The sequence below is a fragment of the Diadema setosum genome, chromosome 13, assembly GCF_964275005.1.
Source record: "Diadema setosum chromosome 13, eeDiaSeto1, whole genome shotgun sequence".
NCBI lineage: Eukaryota > Metazoa > Echinodermata > Echinoidea > Diadematoida > Diadematidae > Diadema > Diadema setosum.
In genome coordinates, this window is record NC_092697.1 from 24,387,576 (window position 1) to 24,401,077 (window position 13,502).

General features: G+C 38.3%; 1 protein-coding gene across 1 annotated transcript in view; it reads left to right on the forward strand.

The window, feature by feature from the left end:
• The window catches only part of LOC140236501 (uncharacterized), a 145,755-nt gene that overhangs the window by 102,776 nt on the left and 29,477 nt on the right, over nucleotides 1–13,502 (forward strand). Inside the window, exons 72-80 of the mRNA XM_072316422.1 lie at nucleotides 70–189; nucleotides 1,077–2,357; nucleotides 2,752–2,900; nucleotides 3,364–3,516; nucleotides 4,021–4,164; nucleotides 6,855–7,257; nucleotides 10,105–10,314; nucleotides 11,343–11,462; nucleotides 12,602–12,810. Of these exons, the coding sequence (XP_072172523.1) occupies nucleotides 70–189; nucleotides 1,077–2,357; nucleotides 2,752–2,900; nucleotides 3,364–3,516; nucleotides 4,021–4,164; nucleotides 6,855–7,257; nucleotides 10,105–10,314; nucleotides 11,343–11,462; nucleotides 12,602–12,810 (2,789 nt within the window). The remainder of the gene's footprint in view (nucleotides 1–69; nucleotides 190–1,076; nucleotides 2,358–2,751; nucleotides 2,901–3,363; nucleotides 3,517–4,020; nucleotides 4,165–6,854; nucleotides 7,258–10,104; nucleotides 10,315–11,342; nucleotides 11,463–12,601; nucleotides 12,811–13,502) is intronic.

Genomic DNA, 13,502 nt, shown 5'->3' on the forward strand with positions numbered 1-13,502 from the left:
TATATGCACAGTCATAGCTTTCAGAGAGATATCGTCATATTCTCTGTTTTCTGATTTATTCCACAATAGACATTAACGAATGCGTAGTCGGTCACGAGTGCGAACAGATCTGTAATAACACAGATGGCAGCTACGAGTGTAGCTGTCGTGATGGCTTTGTCCTTGACTTCGACAACAGGACGTGTGTTGGTATGCACCTGACGTTAATTGTGTTAACCCACGCCTTATGTGGTCGTTAGGTTTCCCTTTATAGATGAAAGAAAAAGATAGGAGCTATCTTTAGCTGGAACTTGACATACATTTAGAATTCAGGAGATGTCGAAGTTTTTACTGCTTTTAAATGAACATAATTCTTTTTTTTTTGTCTCCAGAAGGAACTGTCAAAAGCCAGCGGACACTAGTTAGGACGTGCCGTTTCGTCGTCACGTATCGTATTACCTTCTGTCATTTTCGACGTACTTCCATTTCGTGGAAATATGCACAACCTTATTACGTACATTTCCTGAGAAATAATCGCTGATCTGCTAATTAAACTTAACCTCTTTTATAATAGCTTTTACTTGAACATCGAGTGAAATATCTGTTCAGAGATGCAGCCAAAAATCATATCCTTACTGGCAAGCTATGACAATTATTTCAATTGCACAAATAAGAAAGTGAACGCACATTCATAAAGCTTTATACACATAGGTTGCACATCAAGTAAATGAAACGTTACTATCTTTTCGTCTACCAAACTAGTACGGCGGATAAACCACAAACTTAATTCAGATTTTTTTTTTTGTTCTGTAAGATACAAACATTCAGAATAAGAATAAATGAGAAGTACACAAGACTCTGTAAAGACCTATAAGACCTAAACATTCTATGGTAGAGTGCACATCCTCAGAAAGGCAATTAAAACGCATTCATGCAGAAAGGCTTTATGGTTTTAACCACCAAAATGGCTCAACATTCGATGAACAGTGAGTCTCGTTCATGCACCATTTGAAATTTGTAATAAGCTCGTGTTGATCATGTTGCTACAACATAAATATGCTAACCTGATATTCTTTCTTCTCCCCTGTATATGACAGAACTAAGCTTGACTTCAACAGCAAGCTATGACTTCTCTTCATCGCCAACTGGGACAACCGACTACCTTTCAAGGATGCTGACTTCGATGATGACACCAACCTTTCAAGAATATAGCACAGAACAAACTACAATGCCCCCAGCCACCACGATCTCTACAACCATTGAATTCATCTTGAAAACAACTGAAGGACCAACATCGAAAGGGTCAACAACAGAAGTGCCAACAACGGAACGGCCAACAACAGAAAGACCGACAACAGAAGGACCAACAACAGAAGGTCCAACAACAGAAGGTCCAACAACACAAGGACCAACAACAGAAGGACCAACAACAGAAGGTCCAACAACAGAAGGTCCAACAACACAAGGACCAACAACAGAAGGACCAACAACAGAAGGACCAACAACAGAAGGTTCAACAACAGAAGGTCCAACAACAGAAGGACCAACAACAGAAGGTCCAACAACAGAAGGTCCAACAACACAAGGACCAACAACAGAAGGACCAACAACAGAAGGACCAACAACAGAAGGTTCAACAACAGAAGGTCGAACAACAGAAGGACCAACAACAGAAGGACCAACAACAGAAGGACAAACAACAGAAGTGCCAACGACAGAAGAACCAACAACTGAAGGACCAACAACAGAAGAGACAACAGATGGACCAACAGCAGGAGAGCCAACAACAGAAAGACCAACAACTGAAAGACAAACAACAGAGGGTGTAACAATAGAAAGACAAACAACAGAAGGGCCGACTACTGAAGGACCGACAACAGAAGGTCTAACAACAGAAGTTACGCAAACAGAGGTGGAAACAGTAGAAGGGCCAACAACTGAAGGACTAACAACAGAAGAGCCAACGACAAAAGGGATAACAACAGAAGGTTTCACAGCAGGACAAACGAGAGAAGGGCCAACAAGTCAAGGATCAACAACAGAAGTTCCATCAACAAAAGTGCAAACGGAAAAAGGTCCAACAACAGAAGAACCAACAACAGAAGGACCAACAACAGGACAAACGAGAGAAGGGCCAACAAGTCAAGGATCAACAACAGAAGTTCCACCAACAGAAATGCAAACGGAAGAAGGGCCAACAACGGAAGGACCAACAACAGAAGGGCCGACAACTCAAGGGCGGACGACAGAAAGACCAACGTCAGAGGGACCAACAACAGAAGGACCAACAACACAAGGGCCAACACCAACGGTTGCTGTGCCAGCGACAACGTTGCAGAGCACAACGACTGAGTCGAATGAAGATTCGACTGTTCCTGGTAAGATCGGTAAAAGACTCAGTACCACTGTTCTCTCTGTCATTTTCTACACTAAAACTTAACTTCATACAATCCTGCGCCCAAAATTGAACAAGGAATAGGTTGGTAGCTTTATTCCAGCTACTACCACTAATTCATTTTTGTGACTTGTATTTCTTCAGTAAGACCATTTTCTTTATATTCGATTTTTTTTTTTTTGTTCGTGATATAAATATTTTCAACGATGGTTATTTTCTATTATTACTATTAACATTTTGATGATTGCCATCATTACATCAAACTTTTAAACATGACAATAGTTAGTGCTTATAGGTAAAAAGACACAACATTGAGTTGACATTGCAATCACAATCCTGAAGCAGAATTTCGATATCGCTTTTAATTCTTATTTCAGGTTCTTTCTACTTAGACTACGGGATAGAAGAAGAGGACCTGGCAATGCCAAAAGATTTTGAGAGTCGCGGCTGCTACTCGGTGTCGCCGGCCGTCGGCCCCATAACAGGACTACCAGTAGGGAGGGACACCCTTTTTTCGTATGTCAGGGTAGGTTACAGTCCAGCCCTCCATTGACCGTGATCCTCTCGGCATAGAAATGCAAGCGACTTACTTAGATACCACGCATTATACAAAAATTACGAACGAAAGCATGCTAACGGATTCCACCGTATAAGAATGTTAAACTGACAATTGGATACCTCTACACCCATGTCCAATAGATCAATGTCAAAATAAAAGTTAATCTCTCCATGCTCTATCTTTAGTTCTTTAAGTTACACACTGAAAATTTACATTTTAACATAAATATGATATTGCATGTTACGCGAACATGACAGGTATTGCACACGGACTGAAAAAGAAAACCAATACATTGTATGTGTTTCTTTTATTTCAAAAGTACATGAGGCGCATTTATGTAACACACTCATGGATACCACGAATGTAATAGCGCATGCAGTTACCAATCATGTGTTGTTTATCCATACTTTCCTGTGTACTTTTCTCTCAGATTACATCATCCGGCGCGTTGGTCTTCTCAAATGCCACCAATGATAATCTAAACAGCTTCTTCAACCCTTCTCAAACTGATGAACACAGCGTCGTCTTTGTCCTTGGTGCCTCGACGGATTTCTGCAGCAATGATTCTCAAATCTACTATCAGGTTAGAGCAAATTCCCTACCTCTGCCCTATTCTCATATTTCTTGTTTCATGGCACAAAGAAAATATAACCATGTTAAAGAATTCACACGGATGCAATTAACAAGTTGAAAGAATATATAATTAGAAAAAAAAAACTTGCTTAATTCCAGGGGTTTTTTCCCCCAACAAGCAATGATGGCACATAGGGGTAACCAAAACTGTTCACGTTCAAATTTTGTGAAGAACTAACCTAAAGTGTCAATACTTTATGAAAGAATAACCTTTTTTTTCTGAATTAGTTGACTTCACAGGCATTTTTTGAGGTATGTAAAGTCGTATGAGATGTTCCACTTTTATCAATAATCAAACCATACCTACAAATTAAGGTAAAGTTATCTATTTATCAGCTGACAGCTTTTTTTTTCTTCACTGTTGCTGTCCTCCTCTTGAACAGTCATTAAATTGTTGTGCTCGAATTTACTCTTGGCCATAAATAATAATGACTTGCATTGTCTCCTGTCGAAGGAATACGTCGGTGAGCTGGGCGCCATACAACAGTTACTGCAAGACGCTGGGGAAAGCGTCAATCTTACTGACGCTATGTACACGTACGCTTTGAAGGTCACCTTTGTCAATCTTCGTCCTGCGTCATCAACATCAAGTGATGAAGTAAGTGTAGAGACAACATTTTCGTTGTCAGTGGTAATCATGCGTTTAATACATTGTACAATGCACAAACTATCACTGTTCATTGTGAAAATATGAGATGGTCTTTAACTAGTACAGTGAACTTGCTCTCTGTATGAGCATCGTATTGCAGCGAGTAAATGGCTCTTTTTTCTTTTATACTTGTTTTTTTTATTTAAAAGTTTATTTCATTTTTCGACAAAACATATATGTTTCACTTCTTTTGATAACAGAGAATAAGGTAAACAGAACATTGTGAATTGAAAGACTGTACAACAATTGATGACCTATAGTAATTATACATTGTATAGTAAAAAAAGAAACAGAAGTGATCGAAGTGAAGTACATATATACCGTTGCTTAAAGGGCGAAAAATGGAGGGACCCACTAAAAAGACAGAGATTGTAGAATGTGGGCCCCTCTGGAAAAGAACATCGAACATTTTCAGTTTGAATATATGACTCCTTTTTTTCACAAAGAAATGTTATTTACTTAAACATTCAGATACAAAATAAGTGTCACATATAACATAGGTTTTCTCTGGCAATTTCGCACTTTTGTCAGTCCAATTCCTTATTGCTGCATTCAATTTAGCAAAATACATACAGACAAATAATAGAAAATTGTCAGGCAGCTATAAAACATCTAAATAATATAGATACAATTCCAATTGATATTACATACCAAACCTTTAGTTTGCTCTTTTTCAGACATATATTCGTCTACTTTCTTCACTTGCTTTAAAATTGACAAAACTGGATAAAATGTAATAATTTCTTTTTATCTCTGATAGAAAATATGAAATGTTTTGCATACAATTTTTTTTTTGCTATGGTGCGCCAAAAGGAACCATGTCTAGTTCTGTTACAATATCACTTCCCCGCTACTAATTTTGTTACAAAATTTATCTTCTACTGGTGATTTTGTTGCTGTTGATCTTGACACAAGAATATAATTTTGTGTGATATTTGGGTGATATTTGGGTGATATTGTCTCGCAATATAGATGTTATGAATAGACTGAAATTTTATATTCTTGAAAAGACCTTACTAGTGTTATACTCCTCTTTGATACTCCCCTACCCTAATTATGGAATTTTAGCTTGGGGCAATACTCATCAGACACTGCTGAATAGAGTGTTATTATTGTAAAAGAAAGCCCTCCGTATCATTTCTAATTCTCTTACACGTTCACATACAAATGCATTGTTTGACTGTTATAAGCTATTAAAATCAACGAATTATTTTTATTTAACTTAAGTCAATTTATGTATATGTATGATAACAATTTACTCCCACCTATCTTTGGTTCTATGTTTCAAAAAATCAATCATTCCATAATTACCCCACCCCACGTTCTAACGAGTTTCATTTACCACTTCTTCGAACAATTTTAGCAAAGAATACACTTATTTACACTGGACCAAATTACTGGAATTCCCTGAATCACGATTTAAAATCTGCTCCATCTATATACTCATTTAAAAGGAGATTAAAGTCTTTTCTTTTACAATCTTATAATGACGACTCCCAGAAACAGAGTAGTTTATAGGCTTACTTTGTTACTCATCCGCAATATCTGCATTACCGTTCTCTTTATTATTGTAACTATTGCTTAAGCCTTGATTATAAGATTTTCTTTAACCTATACTTCGCAGTTGAAGGGTTTGTTCTATATTCTTTTTTCTTCTTCTCTTTCTTCTTCCCTTTCTTCCTCAAACCTCCGAGGATCGTTGTCTGTGTTGCATATTCCTGTCTATTCTGTTACCTTTTTATCACGCTATAGTCTTGTTTCCTCTTGTGTCGTCTAGTCAATTTTTTTCTTTGTTTTTTCCCCCTACAAGTAGTCTTGTTGCTGTCCCAGTCCTGTTTCATGTTCATTACTCTGTTTGTTGTTGTTTTGTGTATAACTATTTGTTCGTCTGTCTCTTAGTGGGCTGCCAAACTTTTTTTTTTGTGCCGATTTGTTGTTGTTTTCAATTCAATTTTTGCATCGGGCTTTTAACACAAGAGGGGCCCACACTCTACAAGCTCTGTCTTTTTAGTGGGTCCCTCCGTTTTTTTTTCACACAGTGCATATATTGAAAAACCATTTCACTCTCGTTATCTTAGCAACTATTGCAATGTATCGCTACTGTTAGTTTTTTTCCTATTATTGTTGTCTTTTCTGTACAATTGTATGCATTGTTTTTGTCACTTAAGAAAGTGAGATTTATGTTTGTATATTGTGGAAAAAACGAATAAATATGAACTTGAACTTGAATTACTATTTTTTTAACAGAACGGTTGCCGTTACCGCGTGCTCGGTGGAAACGCGCCCTTACACTGCTATTGAGCGAGCATGATGCCCTTGATTTCATTATATACGTATATTATATACAGTATATATATATATATATATATATATATATATATAATACTAATAATAATAATACTATATAAATCATTCCATGGCAGTTGCATGGTGTTGAGTATCGGCTACTACACACTTTCTCATAGGAATCATGTGATACATTTTACATAACAACTTCGCATTACCCGGCCTCATCTCAGTAAAACAGTCAATAACATAACAATGGAGTTCCAATCTCACATACAGGAGAAAGAATACCTGATTACATACATAATGTTACACACAGTGAATAATATTCTACTTATTTTCTTTTGTCAAAGGTTAATACTTTCCAGGCCATTATTGGTACAAATGGCGTACACACTGTGAGCGTCTTGCATTATGATGCTAACCAACTGCAGTGGGATGTTGGCACACGAACCGTTGCAGCAGTGATTGGTTACAATACTGACGTCTCCTCGTTGTACCTCTATGAGAATGACATTCCGGGCAGTTACCATCCATTGGACAATCGCACTGTCTTTAGACTGGACAACAACACCGCGGAGTATGTCAATCCCAGGACCGAGTGTGTAGACTGGTACGAAGAGGCGGAAACCATTCCAGATAGCTCTGTGACCCTGACTTGTCCGTGCTCTCTGCTGCAATCCGTGTTTGACAGGCGTTTTTCACTTTGTTCCGAGCCACCACAGTCAGCATACACGCACGGCCTGCTCCCGCCTGGTAAATCACTGACCCATACATCTCACATTCATGTACGCTCCAGCGTATTCCCTCACCCCTTCCCCAATGTGGGAGGTGCACGAATTGAATCCATGCCTTATGTACATGTATTGTATATCCCATTTGTACTTCAGGATTGTTTCTTGCTGAATTTGGTAGTTCTTTTCACGGTAAGGGTGGAGGGAAGGGGACATTCACACACACAAAAATAATTGATAAATTGATAATTAATAGGTTGATAATAACTTTTATATCCCTCGTGTAAGTTTCTTGCCATATGATTATACAGAGCACGAAAATGGTGTAGTTTTACTAGCTAGCTACGAGCAGCTGGATGCGGTGCAAAGAGCTACTAGCCAGCGTGATATAGTACTTTTGAGAATCCACGCTCTGCACCCAATCTTGATCGTGTGATCGATATCTACATTTCTCATTTTAGAATGTACGCAGTGCGCGTAGTAGCGATATTTTAGCTAGCGACACTCCTCTGGCTTGTAGCTAGCTATATAATAGCTAGCGCTAGCGAGCGTGCGCGACGGCATTACAGAAATCTGTGGTGCGATGGCGTGTGTGTGTAACGTTAGTGTGATCAATCCATTTCAGCTCAATTGACAAAGTGAGAACTTCGTGTAACGGAGGAATGATTGCAGCAAAAGGACAACATATCAGGTACGAATTAGGAATAAACTAAAACCGATTTTGAAGATGATTTGGGTAACGAAGCCGCTTTAGGCCTACTTCTAGTCCTGGACCTCCTCGATCTTTCGGAGTTTTGCACGCTGTAACTTAGACCCCGTTTACACCACCTGACCACTTTTAGGCCGGCCTAAATTGCGGTACTCGGTGTGCGTTTACACCGAGAATTTGGGCCGGCCTATATATAAATATTCTGACGGTAGCGGCGCTCTGCATGTGAACAATGATTTCATTGCAGCGCGCCCGCGGGAAATGTGTATTGTGTACGTATGCAATTCTGTGAACTGAATACCTGGGGATGTAATGACTATTTTGTCCGATACAGAGCATGGATTTTGGGATAATTCAAATCACGAATAACGTCACATCACCGCCACTACCCAACAAAATTCAATTTCACAGTTTCTCACCTTACCTATGCAAAAATTTCTGGAGTGAGGAAAGAAAAAAATTACAGAGATGAAATATTGTGAGACATTGCAGGACAGAATCCTCCGCTCCTTCAAGACAAGACAAGACAAGAGAGCATGCACGATATAAGCACTCATAACATTACGCAATTACGTCACGATCGCTGCGGAAAGGAAGCGGGACTCGCATTTGGTACCGCCTTTGGGCCAGCGTGCGTTTACACCGAGAATAGGTCGGCCCAGGGCCGGCCCGAGACAACCTCCGGAGCTTGTCCAAATGCGGGTCAAAATTTGGTACCGCATTTGGGCCAGCGTGCGTTTACACCGACTTTTAGGCCTGCCCTGGGCCGGCCCAGGGCCGGCCCAGGGCCGGCCTAAAAGTCGGTGTAAACGGGCTCTTAGTGTAGCTTGTGCGTAGGAATCAACAACGCATTTTTACGGTGGCCTATACATACAGCGCAGTGGTGTCGTTCGCTACGCGCTGCACGCACTGCTGCTGCACTGCCACGGCCTAACGTTAGATTTAACGTTAAACCTGCACATTTTTCCGAAAGGGAACCTTGTCATCACTCTAGTAAAATGCTCGAGAGGGATATAAAACAAATATTGACTGCTTTCTTTCGGGCCATGGTAAAACTATTTGACCTGGGTGATTTCTCAACAGTGCCATGTCCCTCGACTTCGTCTCGGGACATAGCACTGTTGAGAAATCACCTCGGTGCAAATAGTTTTACCATCTCCCTCTGTAGCAGTCGATATATGAACACTTTAATGCAATTGTATCGTATTGAAAGTTTGCTAACATGGCAGTCAATTTCGAAAATAGACACAATAAAATGCGTCGCAAATAAACAGTGGCATTTTCGCTATACCACAAATAACAAGGTAATTAATGTGTCTTATTCTTACTATTTGCAACTTGGCACATCGCAGTCCTATATAGCCGGTCAGAAGCTTAAACAGACATTCGGTGATGCATTGATTTTGTAGATTGCTTATCCCATAATTTCAATATGAAACTGCAATATTTTTCTTTTTAACAAGTCTATTTCCGGGTACGTTCCTTGCACATATCTGTCCAATTTGCAGGAAAAAAAAAAAAGAGCTTACCTGAAATTGATCACGAAGAATCATGTCAAAATATAGGTCCCTGTATCCCTCTGGTTTGCGTACTATGGGAGTATTTACGGTTACATCAGATCGGGCTAGTTCATGACTTTAATTTAGCTTTATCAATATTAGATTTTTTCTGTGTGTTTAACTCTTGTATAAATGTGCTCATATATCTCAGCATACATATGCAAATTACAAACATTTGTTGAACTATGTAACATCCACGAATGTTCAGGTTACTAGTAAATTTTAGATCTTCTGTACTCTTGGAGATTACCATGTGAGGACTCAAAGCTTATGAATATTAATCACGGAATCAGAAGTTTTTGAGAATCTTGCGAAGGGGCATCACTGCATGTAATAAAAGACACAATAATTGTGCCCATCAGGCAAGAATTATTCTTGCCTGATGGCGCAACTGCTTCTGACTGTGAACTCAAACACAAAGTCTTAAGATTATGTGACCTTGACTTCGTTGACTCGATAATTATGAGAAAAAAAAATTCGTTAATGATGTTATAATCACTGTAATTATCATCGTCATAATTAGAGTTATCATTGCTGTATTGATAAATTGATAACCATGCTAACAATTAATATGATAATGACCTGCTTCGTTTTTACGTAGATGTATCCCAAGGAATATTGTGCTTCCAGCGGTCGCGAGGTTTGACAGTTGGTAATCCGTTTGAAGGTATCCAACGCCAGGGTCCCGGGGTGCGTTGTTACTACGACGTTTCAACCTTCGCGCTCATCACCAATTTCCGTGGTGTCCACGCGTACAGCAGGCAGCAAAGCATAACGGCTTTCACGGAAGAAGCAAAGCTTGAGCTGTATGGTCAGTGTATAAAAAAATGATTTTGAGTTTCTACAATAAAGAAGATAAGAGCTCCATGTAACTGTAAAGAATTTCTGACAATAGCAACAGTACAAAAGCAAACAGCAAGAGTTCTGTACTACCAGTAAATAATTATCATCTTTTACACAAAAGACAATCGCATACACAAAATAAATGAAGCAAACCAAAGAATAATCCAACGATTATAACTCAATCTACTACAGCTAGATTTTCCCATTAGTTTTTATTCATCGGATTTTGAAATAAGCCAAAACTGAACATCTTTTTCCTTCTGGCTAGTTTTGTTCTCTATCATCGTAGTTCATGAAGGCATTGAAGCTAATGAACAGACTAGTACTGAAAGACAAGTATTACTTTTAGTTGATTTCGTCAAAATATGTGTAAAACATCAATTTTTTATGTTTGTCATCTTTGGTTCCCACATGTTTTTTAAACTATCCCTGTGCTTTCTATTTCCTAATAATTTGTCTCGATGTTGCGAATTGCATTTTGATGATCTTTTTTGCTGTTTTGTTGAGTGACATGTATCGTACTTTATTGTGAAACATGAGAAATAGGTACAAATAATTCAGTCTAGTTTATAAAATGAGGGGTCAGCACAAAATGTGGGTGTGGTCCCTTTTCACTTTGGCGGGAGTTAATGAAGAAAATGAAAACCTTTCGTTTGAAAGAGACAAATTTTACCAACATAGGTATCCATCAAGATCTAAAAAAAAAAAAAAAAGATCCTTAGGTAAAAGTTTAGGTCGAAAAATAAATGGGTCATGAAACTTAATGACGACATGAACCTTTCAACTATACTTAAAATTATATCCGTAATTTACCGAAGGTTGAAAGATTATAATTTGTAATGAAAAAAAAAACCAACAGCTAAATTTCTGGTAGTGGCCTGCTTATAGCTTGTGCTTCTATGCGTAACATAGATGCATACCTTGTATCCAAATTGTACAGGAATTTTGTCTTATCGGAATTATAATCGTTTTTGCTCACTTTTCCTATTTTGAAAGATTCTGATATTCTCCCTGCGTACTACTGCATCGTACGCTCGGAGATCGATGTGTTCAAGACCTTCTATGATGAGCGTAGGAAACCTGCCACGTGCCAGGACTACAGCTTCCCGCTACAAGGTAACGGTCTTAGATTATGACGTTTAAATTTGATTTTGGTGACACATCTTAGCCCCTCTTTGCCATTTATAAACACATCGTTACGGCGCCCTGGGTTACTGCGCATACACTGCATTACCTTTACACTTTTTATCATTGATCTTCAGACCTATTCGTATCTGAGAATTAAGAATAATCAATAAGTATATCGTTGAAGTGGCCTTAAGATAGTACCATATGCGTCATTGTCTATATCTCTATCTTCCAACATAAATGCGCGATGTGCTGTGGAATGACATTACGTATTAGCTCTAATTATCAGCTGTATTTTCTTGATTTTTTTCAAATGATAGAATTCATTGAAGATTTCTCGAAGCAACATAATTATACAGAGGATGGATGAAATACATAATTATTACTTCAACACAATATAAAGCCATTTCTTTGGTACAGACAAATTAAACAAATATCTGGGTTATTTTTTCAAATATTTGAGTAACTCTTTACTAGCAAAAATACGATGAATGAATATACTATAATTATAATGTTTTCTACCATCAATACACAATATATATATTGATTAAAAATGCTATATTATTATCCGATGAATATCATACCGAAAACTATTTATGATATCTATCATGCCTGCAAGGGTACACAATAATGCAGACAAATGGCTGCACCCAACCAAAGTGGTTTGCCAGGGACCTACGAAAGCAGCTGGTTATGACCAGCCCGACTCCGTAGTACACACAAATGTATATTTTCATAAACACAACACATTTCATTAACATAATCATTCATAATTACTCAATAAGTAAAATTTTATCAGCTTTACTACTATGGCATAGTGACTATCAAAATTTTTGCCAAGATGAGAAAACGGATGCAGAGAGGATGATGAAATTACAGTGATAAGTGTATCTCACAGTTATTGCACATTTAAGATTCTGTCCTCTGTCTCATCCGCAATGTCTCGTTTGACTGTGATGTAGGAAATCGGTGTACAATTGACAAAAAAATAAGTAATGATATCAATATAATTTTATGAGTATCTATTTGATGATTTAATTTACATAGATAAGGCCAGTCTTGGAAAGAGTCCATATGAGGTCATTTCAGGCTAGATATTGCAATATATTTTCATGCATTTTCACCAGCATTCACCTGGGGCGACCCGCACATCAGTACACTGGACGGGAACACGTACACATTCAATGGGCTTGGGGAGTACACCATGATCTCATTCCCGGACGAGGTGAACTTTACTCTGCAGGCCCGGACGGCCAAGGCTCGCGACGTCGACGATAACGAGGTTGACACCGGCACAGTCTTCGTTGGCTTCGCTGCCGAACACGATGGCACAAAAGTACGTTTATTTTTTTCTTCGTATCCGAAATTTGCTTCTTTGTTCGATGGTTGGAATTTTCGATGAACAATTTAGATTGAAGGATTGGAAACCTGTTGGGTTGCGAATGTTTGCTTGAGCACAGTATTCCATTTTCGAACGTTCGAAAACCAAGATTGTCTTATTAACAGCTTTGTGTACTTTTATCGATTTGTCTATCTGTTCATCCATACTTCCGTTTCCTGCTATTTACCTTACTGTCTACTTTACTATAGTATACTTAGATATCAAAATATCGAATCATTAAACCGTTTTATCCACGCATGTGTAAATTGTCAAAAAAAAAAAAAATTTGATGTTCGTTATGAGAAGGATATTAAACATGTGCAACTTTGTCAAAAGTTCACCATCTCACGATTGGAAGTCATATCAAATCATAAGTTTGATCGTTTCCGCTCTTTGCATGTTTCTGATCTGAGACCATGGAGACTGGGGTGGTTTAGATGGAAAGGAAAGAATAAGATCAGTTCTATATGGATGGAGTTTTCAGTGCTTTTGGGGGCAAGTCATCAGATTCGGCCACGTGAACGGGAAACTCTGTTCCTTCATAATAGTTCTTGCAAATTGTCAACATTTTTTATAATGTCTGTGGATGTCATTTTTCTTATTTTTCAAAGAAAATATTAAACAATAAAAAGAACATCTAGATTAAA